Consider the following 20,326-nt stretch of genomic DNA (forward strand, 5'->3'; position numbering starts at 1 on the left):
GTGAGAAGCAGTAAATTTTTTTTAATTTAGATTTCAAACAGTAATAGATTTGCCATTTTAAAATACATCATTGGAGATCTACTTATTTGTAAATAGCCTATTACTCATTTGGAAAAATAAACCAGTGGACAATATTTTTCTATTGTACTTTTCAGAACCATTTTGTCTCATTACTCCTGTTTTAGCTGAAGAATTGTATTACGTGCGGAGAGTAAAAAACTTAAACACTGAAAAAACAAAAAAGTAAGAAGCAGTATTGTTGTAAATGCTGGAATGACATTATGAAGTAATCTTCTAAATACCAGACAGTAATTTTAGGGAAAAATCATTGGCTCTAGTTTTTTTGGAATACCTCTTGTCCCCGAGATAAGACCAGTAACAACTGCAGTATTTTTTATTTCCCAACATCTTTCATTCCTTTCAAAACAGAGTCAATCTCCTTGATCAAAAATATAAGAGAGACCTTCAGGATGGTGGAGGAGTAAGACACAGAGATCACCATCCTCCCCACAAATACATCAGAAATACATCTACATGTGGAACAGCTCCTACAGAACACCTACTGAATGCTGGCAGAAGACCTCAGACTTCCCAAAAGATATATAATTTCTTTTCCTTTTTCTCTTTTTGTGAGTGTGTATGTGTACGCTTCTTGGTGTGATTCTGACTGCATAGCTTTGCTTTTACCATTTGTCAAGGGTTCTGCCTGTCCGCTTTTTTTTTTACTTTTTTATTTTTAATAATTTTTAAAATTTTTATCTTAAAATCTTTATTCTATTTTATTTTAGTTTTTTCTTTCTTTCTTTCTTTCTTTCTTTCTTTCTTTCTTTCTTTCTTTCTTTCTTTCTTTCTTTCTCCCTTTTCTTCTGAGCCCTGTGGCTGACAGGGTCTTGGTGCTCCAGCCGGGTGTCAAGACTGAGTCTCTGAGGTGGGAGAGCTGAGTTCAGGACATCGGTGCACCAGAGACCTCCCGGCTCCACATAATATCAAATGGCAAAAGCTCTCCCAGAGATCTCCATCTCAATGCCAAGACCCAGCTCCACTCAACAACCAGCAAGCTCCAGTGTTGGACACCCTATGCCAAACAAATAGCAACACAGGAAAACAAACCCACCCATTAGCAGAGAGGCTGCCTAAAATCATAATAAGGTCACAGAAACCCCAAAACACACCACCAGACGTGAACCTGCCCACGAGAAAGACAAGATCCAGCCTCATCCACCAGAACACAGGCACTAGTCCCCTCCACCAGGAGGCCTACACAGCCCACTGAACCAACCTCAGCCACTGCGGGCAGACACCAAAAACAACGGGAACTACGAACCTGCAGCCTGCGAAAACCAGACCCCAAACACAGTAAGTTAAGCAACATGAGAAGACAGATAAATACACAGCAGATGAAGCAGCAAGGTAAAAACCCAACAGACCAAATGAATGAAGAGGAAATAGGCAATCTACCTGAAAAAGAATTCAGAGTAATGATAGTAAAGATGATCCAAATCTTGGAAACAGAATGGAGAAAATACAAGAAACGTTTAACAAGGGCCTAGAAGAACTAAAGAGCAAACAAACAATGATGAACAACACAATAAATGAAATTTAAAATTCTCTAGAAGGAATCAATAGCAGAAAAACTGAGGCAGAATAACAGATAAGTGACCTGGAAGATAAAACAGTGGAAATAACTCCCACAGAGCGGAATATAGGGGAAAAAAATGAGAAGAATTGAAGACAGTCTCAGAGACCTATGCGACAACACTAAACGCACCAACATTCGAATTACAGGGGTACCAGAAGAAGAGAAAAAGAAAGGGTCTGAGAAAGTATTTGAAGAGATTATAGTTGAAAACTTCCCTGACATAGGAAAGGAAATAGTCACCCAAGTCCAAGAAGCACAGAGAATCCCAAACAGGATAAATCCTAGGAAAAACACACTAAGACACATATTAATCAGACTAACAAAAATTAAATACAAAGAAAAATTATTAAAAGCAGCAAGGGAAAAACAAAAAATAACACACAAAGGAATCCCCATAAGGTTATCAGCTGATTTATCAGCAGAAACTCAGCAGGCCAGAAGCGACTGGCAGGAAAATGTGCTCAAAGAGAAAAAGCTACAACCAAGATTACTCTACCCAGCAAGGATCTCATTCAGATTTGATGGAGAAATCAAAAGCTTTTCAGACAAGCAAAAGCTAAGAGAATTCAGCACCACCAAACCAGCTTTACAACAAATGCTAAAGAAACTTCTCTAGGCAGGAAACACAAGAGAAGGAAAAGACCTACAATAACAAACCCAAAACAATTAAGAAAATGGTCATAGGAACATACATATTGATAACTACCTTAAATGTCAATGGATTAAATGCTCCAAGCAAAAGACACAGACTGGCTGAATGGATACAAAAACAAGACATGTATATATGCTGTCTACAAGTGAGGCAATTCAGACCTAGGGACACATACAGACTGAAAGTAAGGGGATGGGAAAAGATATTCCATGCAAATGGAAATCAAAAGAAAGCTGGAGTGGCAATTCTCATATCAGAAAAAACAGATTTTAAAATAAGGACTATTAGAAGAGACAAAGAAGGACACTACATAATGATCAAGGGATCACTCCAAGAAGAAGATATAATTGTAAATATTTATGCACCAAACATAGGAGCACCTCAATACTAAGGCAAATGCTAATAGCCATAAAAGGGGATATCGACAGGAACATAATCATAGTACGGGACTTTAACACCCACTTTCACCAATGGACAGATCATCCAAAATGAAAATATATAAGGAAACACAAGCTTTAAATGATACATTAAACATGATAGACTTAATTTGTATTTATAGGACATTCCATCTGAAAACAACAGAATACACTTTCTTCTCAAGTGCTCATGGAACATTCTCCAGGATAGATCATATCTTGGGTCACAAATCAAGCCTTGGTAAATTTAAGAAAACTGAAATCGTATCAAGTATCTTTTCCAACCACAACGCTATGAGACTAGATATCAATTACAGGGAAAAAAATCCGTAAAAAATACAAACACATGGAGGCTAAACAATACCCTACTAAATAACCAAGAGATCACTGAAGAAATCAACGAGGAAATAAAAAAATACCTAGGAACAAATGACAATGAAAACACGATGACCCAAAACCTATGGGATGCAGCAAAAGCAGTTCTAAGAGGAAAGTTTATAGCAATACAATCCTACCTCAAGAAACAAGAAAAATCTCAAACAAACAACCCACGCTTACACCCAAAGCAATTAGAGAAAGAAGAAAAAGAAAACCCAAAGTTACCAGAAGGGAAGAAATCATAAAGATGAGATCAGAAATAAATGAAAAAGAAATGAAGGAAACAATAGCAAAGATCAATAAATCTAAAAGCTGGTTCTTTGAGAAGATACACAAAATTGATAAACCACTAACCAGACTCATGAAGAAAAAAAGGGAGGAGACTCACATCAACAGACGTAGAAATGAAACAGGGGAAGTAACAAATGACACTGCAGAAACACAAAGGATCAGGAGAGATTACTTCAAGCAACTATATGCCAATAAAATGAACAACCTGGAAGAAATGGACAAATCCTAAGACAAGCACAACCTTCAGAGACTGAACCAGGAAGAAAATAGAAAATAAAAACAGACCAACCACAGGCACTGAAATTGAGACTGTGATTAAAAATCTTCCAACAAACAAAAGCCCAAGACCAGATGGATTCACAGGCGAATTCTATCAAACATTTAGAGAAGCGCTAACACCTATCCTTCTCAAACTCTTCCAAAATATAGCAGAGGAAGAAACACTCCCAAACTCATTCTATGAGGCCACCATCACCCTGATACCAAAACCAGACAAAGATATCACAAAGAAAGAAAACTACAGGCCAATATCACTGATGAACACAGATGCAAAAATCCTCAACAAAATACTAGCAAACAGAATTCAACAGCACATCAAAAGGATCATACACCATGATCAAGTGGGTTTTATCCCAGGAATGCAAGGATTCTTCAATATACGCAAATCAATGTGATAAACCATAATAACAAACTGAAGGAGAAACACCATATGATCATCTCAATAGATGCAGAAAAAGCTTTCGACAAAATTCAACACCCATTTATGATAAAAACCCTCCAGAAAGTAGGCATAGAGGGAACTTACCTCAACATACTAAAGGCCACATATGACAAACCCACAGCCAACACTGTTCTCAATGGTGAAAAACTGAAATCATTTCCTCTGAGATCAAGAACAAGACAAGGTTGTTCACTCTCACCACTATTATTCAACACAGTTTTGGAAGTCTTAGCCACAGCAATCAGAGAAGTAAAAGAAGTAACAGGAATCCAAATCACCAAATAAGAAGTAAAACTGTCACTGTTTGCAGATGACATGATACTATACATAGAGAATCCTAAAGATGCTACCAGAAAACTACTAGAGCTAATCAAAGAATCTGGTAAAGTAGCAGGATACAAAATTAATGCACAGCAATCTCTTCCATTCCTATACACTAATGATGAAAAATCAGAAAGAGAAATTAAGGAAATACTCCCATTTATCATTGCAACAAAAAGAAAAAAATCCATAGGAATAAACCTACCTAAGGAGACAAAAGACCTATATTCAGAAAACTATAAGACACTGATGAAAGAAACTAAAGTGGATACCACCAGATGGAGAGATATACCACGTTCTTGGATTGGAAGAAACAACATTGTGAAAATGACTATACTACGCAAAGCAATCTACAGATTCAGTGCAATCGCTATCAAACTACCAATGGCATTTTTCACAGAACTAGAACAAAAAATTTCACAATTTGTATGGAAACACAAAAGACCCCGAATAGCCAAAGGCACCTTGAGAAGGAAAAACGGACCTGGAGGAATCAGGCTCCCGGGCTTCAGACTACACTACAAAGCTACACTAATCAAGACAGTATGGTACTGGCACAAAAAAAGAAATATCGATCAATGGAACAGGATAGAAAGCCCAGAGATAAACCCACGCACATATGGCCAGCTTATCTTTGATAAAGGAGGCAAGAATATACAGTGGAGAAAAGACAGCCTCTTCAATAAGTGGTGCTGGGAAAACTGGACAGCTACATGCAAAAAAATGAAATTAGAACATTCCCTAACACCATATGCAAAAGTAAACTCAAACTGGATTAAAGACCTAAATGTAAGGCCAGACACTATCAAACTCTTAGAGGAAAACAGGCAAAACACTCTATGACATAAATCACAGCAAGATCCTTTTTGACCCACCTCCTAGAGAAATGCAAATAAAAACAAAAATAAACAAATGGGACCTAATGAAACTTAAAAGCTTTTGCACAGCAAAGGAAACCATAAACAAGACCAAAAGACAACCCTCAGAATGGGAGAAAATATTTGCAAATGAAGCAACTGACAAAGGATTAATCTCCAAAATTTACAAGCAGCTCATGCAGCTCAATATCAAAAAAACAAACAACTCAACCCAAAGATGGGCAGAAGACCTAAATAGACATTTCTCCAAAGAAGATATACAGATTGCCATGTAAGGATGCTCAAAATCACTAATTAGAGAAATGCAAATCAAAACTACAATGAGGTATCACCTCACACCAGTCAGAATGGCCATCATCAAAAATCTACAAACAATAAATGCTGGATAGGGTGTGAACAAAAGGGAACCCTCCTGCACTGTTGGTGGGAATGTAAATTGATACAGCCACTATGGAGAACAGTATGGAGATTCCTTAAAAAACTAAAAATAGAACTACCATATGACCCAGCAATCCCACTACCGGGCATATACCCTGAGAAAACCAAAAAGAGACATGTACCACAACGTTCAATGCAGCTCTATTTACAATGGCCAGGACATGGAAGCAACCTAAGTGTCCATTGACAGATGAATGGATAAAGAAGAAGTGGCACATATATACAATGCAACATTACTCAGCCATAAAAAGAAACGAAATTGAGTTATTTGTAGTGAGGTGGACGGACCTAGAGTCTGTCATACAGAGTGAAGTAAGTCAGAAAGAGAAAAATAAATACTGTATGCTAACACATATATATGAAATCTAAAAAAAAAAAAAAAATATATATATATATATGGATCTGAGGAACACAGGGGCAGGACAGGAATAAAGACGCACATGTAGAGAATGGACTTGAGGACACGGGGAGGGGGAAGGGTAATCTGGGACGAAGTGAGAGAGTGGCATGGACATATATACACTACCAAATGTAAAACAGATAGCTAGTGGGAAGCGGCCGCATAGCACAGGGAGATCAGCTCAGTGCTTTGTGACCACCTAGAGGGGTGGGATAGGGAGGGTGGGAGGGAGATCCAAGACAGAGGAGATATGGGGATATATGCATATGTATAGCTGATTCACTCTGTTATAAAGCAGAAACTAACACACCACTGTAAAGCAAGTATACCCAAAGATTAAAAAAATATATTATACATCGACATATTACAGAAATGTGAGTTTTAAAAAATTTAGTATGATATTTGTATTAAAACATTCACCTCACTTTTGGTAAAAAGAACAGCATCTCACATTTTTCTGGACCACCATTCTTAATATTTTAAATGCAACATAATGTGTGGCTCATTAGGGAGACTAAATGCCCATGACCCCTGCTCGACTGTCCTCCTTCCGGGGTCATCATATCTCACAACGCGAGCAAGGTGGGCTCCAGCGTGGCTGTGAAAAGTAGAATCCAAAATCCGCCCACCTAAGACAGTCGTGGGGGAGTCAACAGGTGTGCACGCCGTCATTCTGTTCACTCCATGAGTGACGACAAGCTGCAGGTGTGTGCCGAAGTGCTGGCTGCCTCTGTGACTGCTCCACTGTCAATGAGAGATGCCCCCGAGCTGGAGGTGCTGGTGAGGAACCCCCAGGGAACTGCCGGCAAGCTCGTCCACCAAACAGACTCTCATTCATGTCCTAAAAAAAGCTTACCTAAACCTGAACTTGAATTTTAAGACAGAGGGGCAAAAAGTCATTTTGTCTTTTGCCGGTTCCCAGAAGAGTTTCAGAAAACTCACCACAATAATTTTAGAACTTCATCAAAAATTACTTATGAGGGACTTCCCTGGTGGCACAGTGGTTAAGAATAGCCTGCCAATGCAGGGGACACGGGTTCGACCCCTGGTCCGGGAAGACCCCACATGCCGTGGAGCAACTAAGCCCGTGCGCCACAACTACTGACCCTGCGCTCTAGAGCCCATGAGACACAACTACTGAAGCCTGCGAGCCACAACTACTGAAGCTCGCGTGCCTAGAGCCCACGTTCCGCAACAAGAGGAGTCACCGCAATGAGGAGCCCGTGCACCACAACGAAGAGTAGCCCCCGCTCGCCACAACTAGAGAAAGCCCGTGAGCAGCAACGAAGACCCAAAGCAACCAAATAAATAAATAAAATCATTTTAAGAAAAAATCACTTGTGAAGCAAAGATGGACTATTCTCCGTTAAATAATTTAATAATTTCTTTTCACTTGCAAACCTCCCTGCACGGGGGTGCATCTTCCAATCTGTGGTGTGTCACAGTCAGTGACAGGCAGGTGCCAATCAACCATATGAGGACCCCTCCCAGTGAGGCTTAAAAAAAAAATCTTAGAACCATTAGTATTAGTTCAGAAGAATACAGTCTCTGACCCTTAAGGTGCTTAAAAATCATCTCCACAGATGTTTGTTTATATTATATTCCCCAAGATTTAACTTGGTTGCCAATGTCACAGAAGGTACACAAATGAAAACACTGACCCAGTTATGACGCAGAAAAGCCACAAATTCACAGTTTCGGTTCCTGAAGTAATAAAAACAATGATGCTGCAGTTCATAAAAGCTTCATCTACTAGACACTCCTATGTGTCTGATGTCAACCCCCAGCTTCACAGTGAGGCGGGAGGGACAGATGTCAGTCCCACTTTATAGACGGGAAACTCAGCGCCTCAGTTCCTATGATGAAAAGAAAAGGGCAGGAAGTCCAGTTCCTGCACCTACCAACGTCACAGGATATCTGCGTATGAGAGCTTCACAGCTTCTGGACCTCTACGTGTCTGGAACCGAAAACCAACAGCCCATTCAGGATTATCTGCCCATCCAAATGCTGGGTTAGCCGAAAAACAAGGCAAAAAACGTGAAGTTTCTGTTCATGATGACACTATTCTCAATTCTTATAAAAACGGCATCCTCTCTGCCATTCCTCCCCACCCCACTACATTTTACTTCCGTGAGGCACCTATCACCTTCTAGTAAACGATACACGTCACACATTCTTTCTGTTTGTCTGTCTCCCCACTAGAACAGAAGCCCCCAGAGGCAGGCATCTCTGTTCACTCACTGACATCTTATACCCTCTCAGGCTGGCACACAGGAGGTATTCAGTAAATAGTCACTGAATGAACGGATTCTTCTTTTACACTCCAAACAAAGTTAATTCAAAATACCTACTATCAGGTATCAGGAAGTTAAAAATGGAAATGCCTGATGAACACTCCTATAGAAACGCAGATGCTAAACGAACTGAGGTTTATTTTAATATCAGAAGGAGGCTGGAAAAGGTCTACGTAATAGCTATATACGTCTGTGTGACGCTTCTTTTCCTAATAAACCTAGTGATACTCATTTCCCTCTTATGAGAGGTAACTTCAGGGGACTTGGTCTCTTGAGCAGTGTGGCCCAGAATGACCACAGAAGCAGCCAGTTTCAGTTACCCCTTTTTCTTTAAATGAATTGATAAAAACTCACCTCTTACCCAAGTAGAAGAAACTTCTTTCTTTCTTTTTTTTAATTGAAGTACAGTGACTTACAATATTGAGAATAAACTTCTTTTGTAAGAAAGGCATTCTCACTTTGCAAAGTATAATGTAAATTTCAATGGACCAACAGTACTGTTCCCTGCATGGTCCCCATCTGAATTTCCGGTTTCGAATACCATTGCAAATGGTTCTTCACTCCCCCTGAGGAACAGCAACTCACTAACCATGAAAAGCAAACTTTTCCAAAGCAAAGCTCTGAGAAAGTGCAGTCTGTGAAAGAGAAATTATGGCTACTATCTATTAAGTCTGCTACGGACCAAGAAAACTCTGGTAAGAGGGTGCCCACTGGGCCCCTGCTCGAGGCCAACAGAAGGCCAGCCCTGACCGTCACACGCTCACCGCCCGTACCTTGTCGCTGCCTAATCCTGGGAATCAGAAACTCGCTTACACACCGTCTCGAATAAAGACTCTAAGGGGACTCTGTACTCTGTGTGGAAGGAAGGTCTCTAGAGGCACCCGGCCCTCCAGTCAGTCACTACAGCCTCGGACTGTGCTAGATGCTAACTAGAATACACAAAATGAATGGGAGGTCCCCCTTCCCTTCTCAAGAAACGTGGAATTTTCTGCAAAACTGAAACAAGAACTAGAGTCAGTGGTCTCAACACTAACAGCAAACCTCTGGGCAATAAGATCCTATATTCCTGTCAATTCCCCCATTTACAAAGGTCAGTGTTCACCTTGCCCAAAAAAAGCTATTCTCAAAGAGTTCCCCAAATGCTGGTCAACAGACAGCTGACTGAATGAGCTATGGTGCAGACACAGCACGGTTATATACAACTGTGAAAGGCACGGCGGATCTCCGTTTGTCCTGCTATACACTGCTCTCTCTACAATACTGTTTAAGGGGAAAGCAGAAAGGCAGAGAAAATGGTGCAAAGTACATCACTGTCTGGTCTGGGGGCGGCGGCGGGGAGGTGAGAATAGATGGACGGACAGAGACAGAGACTGCTTGTGTTTTAAAGGTATAAGAAATAAACCAACACTGAAGAAGACGAAAGCAAAAAAGTTTACCTACTGGGGAGGGAAGGTACAGGGTGGATGAGGCAAGGAGAGAAACTAGATTTCTTTGAGTACACCTTATCTTTTAACTTTTTTTTAGTTTTTAAACCTCAAATGATGTACACATTTTACTTAATATTGAAGCAAGATTAAGTGGTTGTTTTTTTAAGCCTTAAAAATGTAAAGTAAAATAAGACAAATGATCCTGAGTTTCAGGTTGGGAAGAACTTGATCTACGTGGAGAGGAACTATTTTTTGTGACTGTAAAACACAGTAATAGGGCTGTACATTCTTAGTGGTATGTACCCTTAGGACAACAAGACAACAGAAGTGTTAAGTTACATTTGGTAGTCATACTGTGGTGACAACATCAGTATTACAATGTAAATAAGTAATTAGGTTGATGAGGGTAGGCACTAAGATTTTTAGCAAAAGGAAAAGAAAAGGAGATGCAGATATAAAATCAAAGAAAAATAAAATATCTGTAATTCTATATTTGAATTGGGAACTTTAGTATGAAGCCATGATATCTTTTCTCACTTCGAAAACATATATATACAGATTTCCTAAATGTGTCCACTGAAGAGGCTCAGAAACAGTGACCCACCCAGAACAGCAAGCTTCCCCAGCACCCTGCACCATTCCCCATGCAAAAGAACCAGGGCACTTTAGAGAAGTGGCTGATTGCAGACATGGAGCAGGAAACAGACAAGATGGGCCTGAAATATCTTGTAATATCAGCAGAGAGAGAAGCTGTAATACTGTGGTACTTGGATTCAGGAGCCCATCTGAAGAGGCTCTCACTGGCCAAAGGATGGGAACATTTTAACTTCGCAAGAGAAAAAGAAATGTACAGTGGGGGAATTCCCTGGCGGTCCAGTGGTCAGGACTCAGCACTTTCACTGCCTGGGTTCAATCCCTGGTCGGGGAACTAAGAACCCACAAGCCGAGCCGTGTGGCCGAAAAAAAAAAAAAAAAAAATGTACAATTGAAACACATCAAATATATTTAAAATCATGAGCTCAAAATGTCACTTAAAAAAAACCTCAATGGTTTTTTTATTAGTCTGAAATGACTAATGATGTGTCTGAAAACTAATAAAGGACAAGCATCAATCGTTTTTCTTCCTTTCCTGTATGAACTGTGTTCTCAGGGAAACCAAGAAGCTGATTGGGACGTTTCTCTTTATGGAATACCCAAGTTGACAAATGAAGAAAAAAGGATATAATTAGATTATCACTATTTTGTAACCCTAAAAAAATATTACATCGAAGCAATAATTATCATAACGTCATAAAAGAGAGACAACCAGACTCTCCCAATAAAACTCGCAGTAGAACCACCCAACACTACCCATTAAAATTTTCTGCCTATTTCCCTGCAAAACCAAGCGTCAAGATCCAGCTCCTAGCTCACAAGAAACACGGGGCAAGGGGAACATGTGACATGACCCCCCAGGGACGCAACCAGCAAAATGTAGGGAAATCTACAGGAAAACACTGTTTCCTCATTTAATAAACATACAGGAGTGACACAAAAAGAATGAGGAGGAGGAAGCTAAAGATTAAAAGATACATCAGACACATCAACCAACTGCAGTATACGTCCTGTAAAAACAAATTACGAGACAAACGGAAATATGAATACTGATTAGCGTTTTATATATCAGAGTTATTATTCATTTTTATGTCTATTAATGGTATATTGAGGTTTTTTTAAAGCCTTTCAAGGAATACAGGTGACACAAGATGATTGAGGTGACCCATGGATTCACGGCAGTTTTCTACACTATTCTTTCTCCTTTTGGACGTTGAAATGTTCCATGATAAAAAGTTAAGGGAAAAAAGGTGTTCTTAATTCTGGTGGCTGCCTGTGAGTTCTTTCACGGCCCAGACCAAACCCTAGTGGCACAGCAGCCACATGAAGTGGTTGACATTATATACACACACGTACATATATATATAACGTACACACACGCACAACATTAAATATGTAATACACTGAATATGTATACCATAAATATACCTACTTTTATACATATAACATTAAACATAAACTACAGGACACTTCTTTTACTGCCCCTCCGCTGACGTCATGCATGAAGTTAGACACGTCACTCACCTCATTCAAAAGGACTGCTTTTTAGGGGACCCGGAGATGAGACAGGATCAGAAATACTGAAGCTCAAAGAGTCCACACTGGTTTCTTAGAGATCTTAAGCTAACAGGCAACTCACAGAATCGCCGATCCTCTGGCCTGCTTTTTCAAAGCCCTGGCTATTCCACTTAGACTTAATTTACTAAAAGCCACTCTCGTGGAGAGCTTTTACAAAGTTACCATAATAAATACCCCTGATATGTATTAAAATGGGGTCAGGGCAAAAAAGTAGATTGGCACTTGCCAGAGCTGAGGGGTGGAGGAATCAGGGGCTGGGAATGGGGCTCTTTGGGGGCTGATCAAAGTGATGCTTCCACAACCTTGCAAATACACTAAAATCTACTAGGCTGTACACTTTTAAAAGGTGGATTTCAAAAATAAATAAATTTTAAAAATAAATGAAAGGTGGATTTATGGTATGTGAATTTTATCTCAAGAAAAAAGAAAAAACAGGATCAGAGGTAAAAATGTTTCAGAAGTTTCCTCCTTCATTGAAATAAAAAAAAAAATTTACCACATAAGTAATCAATTTGTTTTTAATTTAATGATTTTTTTTTTTTCCTTTTCCCTTCCTAAACAAGATAACAGCAAACCTAAGGGAATCAGCAAGGACCTCATGCTACTTTAACTGGCCAATTCTGGCCACAGATTAGGAAATACTATGAAACTGTGGTGGCCCCTACTAACTGCATTTTGCTAACCCAGCTGGTAGAAGTCCTACCATCTCTAAAAATGGTTCTGGACTGATTTGTTGCAATGCAAAACTTCCCTCCCCACTAAAGACATCCAACTTTAATTAACCCTGCAGAATTTAAGGTTTTAGCAAAGATTCATGATAAACTCTGAAAGATTGATTTTACTGGATTAGTCGAAAGAGAAATAGTTTAGTTTTGACAGTAACTTAGATAGAAACACCATCTATTAATATATTCTGTATTAAATGCTTAAAAACAGTGAATATGTACACACTGCTATATTTAAAATAAATAACCAACAAGGACCTACTATATAGCACAGGGAATGCTGCTCAATATTCTGTAATAACCTAAATGGGAAAATAATTTGAAAAAGAATAGATGCATGTATATGTATAACTGAATGACTCTGCTGTACGCCTGAAACCAACTCAACATTGTTAATCCACTATGCTCCACTATTTTTTTTTTAAAAAGAGTGCATATAACAATCATCACTCAATCTTCTACTGTTCTTCACCTACCCATCACCACAAGCATAATAAGAGAAGAAAGCGCAGCGACGAGGTTTAGGAACAAAAGAAGGGACCGAAGGAGCAGGTGCCCTCATCACAGAGCCAAACTTTAAAACAGAACACTGATGAACGTGCGAGATCAGCTTTCTTTCAGCCTTTCTTACGAAAGAAAGCCTGTAATGTTTTAGAGTCTTTAACTTTAAAATCCACCTGTGAACTAGTCAGGAGGTTCATGAAACTGGCCTGAGTCCATATTTTGCAGTTTGTCAGTAAATGATTAGAAAGGAGCAAATGCTAATTTGAAAACAGTGTATTAGAAGCCAGGAGGGCCTTTTCCCCCTTTCATTTCTTTACCATGTTTTCGCAACAATCTAAAGCAACTTCTCCTTTTCATGAACTTAGTCTTCTATTAACCTCTCAAAGTCATCTTGAATTAGATTTACTTCAGCAAAGTCATCAAACAGTGGTCAACAGGAGGCAAGAAACACGACTGGACACAAAGCGAGATGAGACTAGCGAAAAAGCCACAGGAAGCTGCATCCTAAATATATAGCCGTCCCACATGCTTAAAGGACACGTAGAACACATAAAAGCAGCTAGCAGTGTCACAAATTTAAAATAAAACGGGTTCAAGAGGAGACATGAGATCAGCATAGCATGCCTGTTTGTGAAAGATAAAAATTTATCAAGGGAAACACCTCCAGGAAGACTGTCTAAAAGCACGTGACAGTCTACAGATTTACTTCCTGCTGTAACACAGCAGAAAACTCCTGCAAACCTTTGTTCTGTAACAAGTGAACTGGTGCTAAAATGGTATGATACCCAATGGCTGTTCTGTTCATGTAGGAAGGAACTCCCGAGGAGACAGCCAGAAAAGCCCCCAAGCTGACCCTCTGTGTGCAGAGGAGAGGGCAGGTGAGTGCCCCAGAGCCTGGGAGACCGGTCCAGTCTGTCCCCACGCTGCAGAAGGGCCAGGAGTTAAGTGGAGGACTGGCTGGCAGAGACGACCAGGGCTTTCCAGGTCCACGACATGGGTTCTAGGAGTTCCAGGACCAGAGCGCCAGAACGAGAGGCAAGGAATTCAAGACACATCTACATATGGTCTCATTCCCACCACTTCTGCTGAGATGGTGGGCAGATACCCTGAGAAAACCATAATTCAAAAAGACACATGTACCCCAGTGTTCACTGCAGCACTACTGACAACAGCCAGGACAGGGAAGCAACCTAAATGTCCCTCAACAGAGGAATGGATAAAGAAGATGTGGTACATATATATAATGGAATATTACTCAGCCATAAAAAGAAACAAAATGGGGTCATTTGTAGAGACGTGGATGGACCCAGAGTCTGTCATACAGAGTGAAGTAAGTCAGAAAGAGAAAAACAAATATTGTGTATTAACGCATATATGTGGAATCTAGAAAAGTTGAACCTATTTCCAGGGCAGGAACAGAAATGCAGACGTAGAGAACGGACGTGTGGACATGGGGGAAAGAGGAAGGTGGGATGAACTGGGAGATTAGGTTTGACATACATACACTACCGTGTGTAAAATCGATAGCTAGTGGGAACCTGCGGCACAGCACAGGGAGCTCAGCTCGGTGCTCTGTGATGACCCAGGCGGGTGGGATGTGGCGGGCGGGGGGGGAGATATGTATACATATAGCTGATTCACTTCACTGTACAGCAGAAACTAACACAACATTGTAAAGCAATTATACTCTAATTTTTAAAAAATCAGTTTTTTTACTTAACTGTCAAATGTTTGTTGAATGACAGACACGAACATATTTTAATCACCGATGCTATCTGACCTATGATGTGCCTGCCAGCTAGAAGAAAACCCTTTGGGCACTCATTTCTCAGGACCACACTACAAGAATAAAGCAGTTAAAAATCCATCGAAATGCCAATGCTTTTACGTTGTGACAGGTGCGCTAGTGTATAGTTTAGTATTTCAGACTCTGACATTGTATCAAAGCACTCAGAAGGAACAATAGAGCAGATTAGAAAGTTAAACTTTACCTGAAAGGTATGCAACTTTTTCCTTTAAAATTGGCAAAACATCCATAGCTTTCATTTCATCGTTTTTTCGAAAACCTGAAATACATAAGGAGAAAATAAAATTACCGGGTTGCTTGAGAGTCATTTAATTTCCTAACCACCCAATCTCAATGCCAACACAGCTGCTTTCTTCACACCCATTAAATCAACTTGAGAAATATCATCATTTGAAAACATCTGAATTCTATGAAGGAAAGTCTCTGATCACAGGATTACCTTCTATTTCAATGTGGAAGAATGATTTGCAGACCCAGACCCAGAGGCTCCCATACCAAGCAGGCTCTCGATCATTTCTGGTTTTAAAGAAAGGTTTGGTCCCAAAAAGACGGGATATGAAATCAGTCCAGATTGTTTCAAAAATCTTCATTTTAATTCCACAGATTTAACATAAACACTGGCAAATAAAGCAGCAACATGGTTGTTTTAAAACTGCGACTCATGGCACACTAAAACCTCTAGGGGGAGCTCAGAGCCTCATCCTATCTCCGAATCCAGTTAAACATAAACAGCGTCAGGGAGGAGAGCAGGATTATAAACAGCTGGGGACTGGCCACAGCTCCCACTTGGCGCTGTCCTTCCAGGCTTTCTGGGGCAGGCGCCCCTGGAGGAATGTCACTGGCGAACGTGTAAGATGGCCTGGTGTCACCCGCTTCACTGGGTGGCCCAGGTCCCTCTCCTCACATCAAACCAACTCTCCCCACGCCCCGAACATCGTAGAAGGCCCAGTGGAAATAGTGTGGCAAGGAAGCACGCAGCGGGCACTTCAGGCCAGGCCAGTACCCATCTCCGCAAAGGGAACTCTGGCAGCCCAAACACGACCGGCCCAGCTCTCCAGGGCGAATGCCCACATGGGACTCTGGGGTCAGAAATGTTCATACTGGTAATAACGCCTCGGCATTTTTCTCTTGGAGGTCTCTACCAGGGGAAGTCCAGGTTCAGGATGTTGGCCATACTCATCAAAACAAGTAACTATCGTTCACGGCTGAGCAATATCTAGAAAGAATTAAAGAGAGCTGCCCCATCCCTATTTTCCTGTTTGTTTTTGCCAAAATAGTACAAGGAAAGGATCCAAAAATGTGAGTTTGGTAACAAATAACCAATGCAAGGCATAGACCTGGAATTAGCAGCAAAAAAAGTGCTCTAGGTACGTGACTGGAGCTTCCGCTTCTGAGCCTGAGCAGTTCCTGTGGACCAGCCCTGCCACAGATTAAACCTACAAAAACCGACTGTCTCAAGGCACAGGACAGTGACCAAAAGCAGGGAGAGCCACCAGGAAAAAGGAAGTGACTTTATAACGGCTTTCAGCCTGAGGGCAGGGCCCAGCCTAAGCCACCTGGAGCTACTAAAACAAGTCGGGACACAGCTCAGGGCAACCTCAGCAGCTGTAATCAAGACAAGAAATCGTGCAAAAGAGAAGGGGAGACCCAACTTCTGTACATAAACTTGGCCCAAACCTCTGGCTGTCCCCCGAGCTTGCATGTTCAGGGCAAGCTCCAAGCAGCCCCAGCTCCAAGCTAAGGCTAAGGACCTGACCCGAGGCTGGAGTGGCTGCCCACTGCAGGGTCCAGCCTGCTGAAACAAGCACCCAAACAGCAACAAAACCAGCACATTTTGGAGGAATCCAGCAGAATCTAGTCTCTGCAATGTATCATTCACAGAAACAAAGAATGAGTAGATTAATAACAACCCTGTCCACAGAATACCTACACGTGTACAAAGAACCCAGTTTAACAGGATCTAACCACGACACTGACGATCACCAGAGACTTCTGTGCAAAGACCACAGCAAACACATCCTGACAAGGACCCTGAGGTCCAAGGGCTTAGCGGCACTACCCAGCTGGTTGTGAAATGGCTCAACACAGAACGCAGGCCTCCGGATCACCAGGCCATTTTGCTTTCCAATATACCATGCCTTGTGCTGCCGACCCACCAAGCTTTTAGAACAGTGGCTATTTATAAATGGCAAAACAAGAGCCAAGGGCTCTGCAATTTCATCCTTAAGGTTCCTTCAAAACTCTTGAATGGATGCAGTGTCATCTCAGCAGCTCATTGCCTGTCATTGGGTAATTCACCGCATGTGTCTACAAAGATTGATGACATCCCAGTTCCAACTGAGGCGGACATGGATGGCAGCAGGGCAAATGCAAAGAGGAATCAGGCACCACAGCGGCCTTTGCAGAGACAAGCTCACGAACACCTAGAGAGCAAGGCACCCGACGGAAAGTTCTGTAAGCAGCACGAACGGACCCAGGCAATGAGGAGGCAGATCAAATAACAGAATACTAGGAAGGAGGAAGCCATAGCTGTGGACCCCCATCTACCGGGATTTGAAAAGAGGATCCCCTTCCACTGCCACCAGACAAGAAAACGCACGCTTCCCACCGTCCCCCCAGAGCCGTGCACACACGTGCCCCGGCCGGGACACAGCAGAGCCCTCAGAGAGCTGCCACTACCACTGCGGTCCTGGATTCCCACACTGCAGAAGCAGGAGCTGCCTCTCACACAGCCCTCAACAAGGAGAATGTCCCCATTCTAGTTCGGGGACCTCAAGAGAGGCCTGTGTGACTTACGGAATTCCAAAGCATTCTTGACAATTCCCATCGACTCTGAACTACATCTGTTTATTAATAACCTTGATGGAGTGAATGATGCTATTTAGAGCTGCCATGTTCCAGGTCACCCCACCGGAAGAATATCATACTGATATGAAAACAAAGTGAAGAAAACAAAACAATGACAATCTCCCCTAAATTAAGTGAGACTCAACAGTTTTTCCAGAAGAAGAAAGGCACATGAATCAATGGCTAAATTGGTGGGAAAATGTGTTTAACTTCTATTATGATATACATACATGTCTGAACATAGACTAGAATATAAATTCTAAATAGTTTTACCGTAATATTTTTGTTGAATATGGCACAGAAAAAAAGAGATGCTGATTTTATTAAAATTGACAATGAAAACGTCTAAAACATAAAAGAAAATAGAGAAACAAACAATGAAAGAAAGAAACATAAAACTAACCACACAAAGAAACTGAGTTTATGGCTATTATTAGGCGCTCACCTAACTACTGTTTAACCTCGTTTCCATTTTTAAAAGACACACCCAACAGGCAAAGGACTGCGGAAGCCTGTACACATACTAAAGCTAGATTAAATATATCACGTAACTTTCAATAAAAAGCAGGAACTCAGCCATGAAATGTCCTCAGATCAAATGGCAGATTCTGTTCCATACCCTGAAGAGCTATTTATGAAAACAGAGTGCATGACTACAAAAAAATTACAAATAAATGGCTTCTGTGCTATTCCAGTGATTCTAGGTTACATGACAGATAGGACAACAACTACTGTGCTGCTTCCTCATACATTAAAGGATCTAGCTGTGGGTCCTACACTTTGGAACAAAAGGATACACTCAGCAACTACCCTCGAACCATACACCTGTCCTCCCACCCTCATGGAGAGGGGAAGGATTGGCAGATGCCATCTCGGAGTGACACTTGAGAGACCACAGACCTCATCAGTGCCACAGCTAGGAGGTCATCAGCACTTTACTTCTAAGTGCCACCAAACAATAGGTGGCACAGAGAGAATTTCAGTAAACCTAGGAGAGAAGGGGCAAAAAAAGAAGAGCAATGTGAAAGGCAATAACTATATAACAGAGGTAAATGGTCAAAGTCAGAGGACATGTATTTGTACCCATTTCGTCAATTATATACTTTTTTTTTTTTTTTTTATGCGGTACGCGGGCCTCTCACTGCCGTGGCCTCTCCCGTTGCGGAGCACAGGCTCCGGACGCGCAGGCTCAGCGGCCATGGCTCACGGGCCCAGCCGCTCCGCGGCATGTGAGATCTTCCCGGACCGGGGCACGAACCCGTGTCCCCTGCATCGGCAGGCGGACTCTCAACCACTGCACCACCAGGGAAGCCCCAATTATATACTTTTTAAAATACACAGGCCTATACTGAAGTGTGCAGAGGGACTGGATACTTGTTACGATTTAAAGTACATTTTGCTGAGACAAAGAAGCCACTGTGAATTTTAATGAAATGCTAGCTTCAAGGGACAGTGAACAGCGCACGGGATGCAGTCAGCCGAGGCTCATCCAGCTCCTTCTTAGGTGCAAAGGGTGTGTCCCAGGGGAGTCCTAAAAGGAAGTCAACAACTGCTCTTTTAAACCAAATCTGAAAAAAATGTTCACATAACATTTGCCATTACTCTAGATCTTGATGTTAATATTTGTTGAACGCTACTGAGGGAAATGCGTTTGGGTTAACAATCTGATTTTATCATTGTTAACATAAACATGCAGTTAGTGGCTGATTTTCTTTCCTCCTTCCTGGTTTCAGTCAACACAAATAACCCCTTTTCCTAAAGCAATCACATTTGAATATTTAGAGGTTTCAACATATTCATTTAAAAATATCTCAAACCCCAGGTTCAGCATGATATGACTTGCCAAAATTGATTCTGTTACCACTTTTCAAATTGCTATTTGGTTCAGTAACCTGTCAGCCTGAGGTACATTTCAACGCCCCCCCCACCCCGCTCCCAAATCATTCACATTTCCTAAAGTGACTAACATTATGTTGCCCATCAAGAGAACAGTTTTTCTCTCTCTTCCTCTAAATCCACCTGCTAGCCAGAGGATGGGTCTGTTTTTGTTCCCTGCTGTGTCCCAGCTGCCTAGGACAGGGCAGGCACAGGGTGGTCAATAAACATGGGTTGGCTGAATGAATGAATGAACGAACGAACTAAGACATGCACATACTTCTCCAGCTTCTTGCCCAAAACCCCCATGCAAGCACCTCAATGTTCCCCTGTTTCCCGTTTAACCTATAAGCTCAGTATTGCTCAGATGGCCTACAGTATGACTTATATTTACAACCAGGAAAATGAACCTCTCTGCCCTAAGAGAAAACATTCCACAAGTTATTCAACAATGTAAAATCTTTTAGTTGAATCAATGGTCTGAAAGTTCAACTATCTAATACCCCACTGGTCAGTTCAATCTCGTTTGTCACCCCTCGAC

The 20,326-nt window shown here is 41.3% G+C and overlaps 1 protein-coding gene across 6 annotated transcripts in view; it reads right to left on the minus strand.

Annotated features, from left to right (window-relative positions):
• The window catches only part of TRIO (trio Rho guanine nucleotide exchange factor), a 374,356-nt gene that overhangs the window by 226,837 nt on the left and 127,193 nt on the right, over positions 1-20,326 (minus strand). For 5 of the 6 annotated variants that reach the window (XM_032626733.1, XM_032626732.1, XM_032626735.1 and 2 more), the window contains exon 2: positions 15,248-15,322. In XM_032626733.1, coding sequence (XP_032482624.1) covers positions 15,248-15,322 — 75 coding nt within the window. Of the gene's footprint in view, positions 1-7,795; positions 7,919-15,247; positions 15,323-20,326 lie in introns of those variants that run through there. The other variant, XM_032626734.1, reaches the window with a different exon arrangement.

Source organism: Phocoena sinus, chromosome 3 (assembly GCF_008692025.1).
Source record: "Phocoena sinus isolate mPhoSin1 chromosome 3, mPhoSin1.pri, whole genome shotgun sequence".
In the NCBI taxonomy this organism is placed as follows: Eukaryota; Metazoa; Chordata; class Mammalia; order Artiodactyla; family Phocoenidae; genus Phocoena; species Phocoena sinus.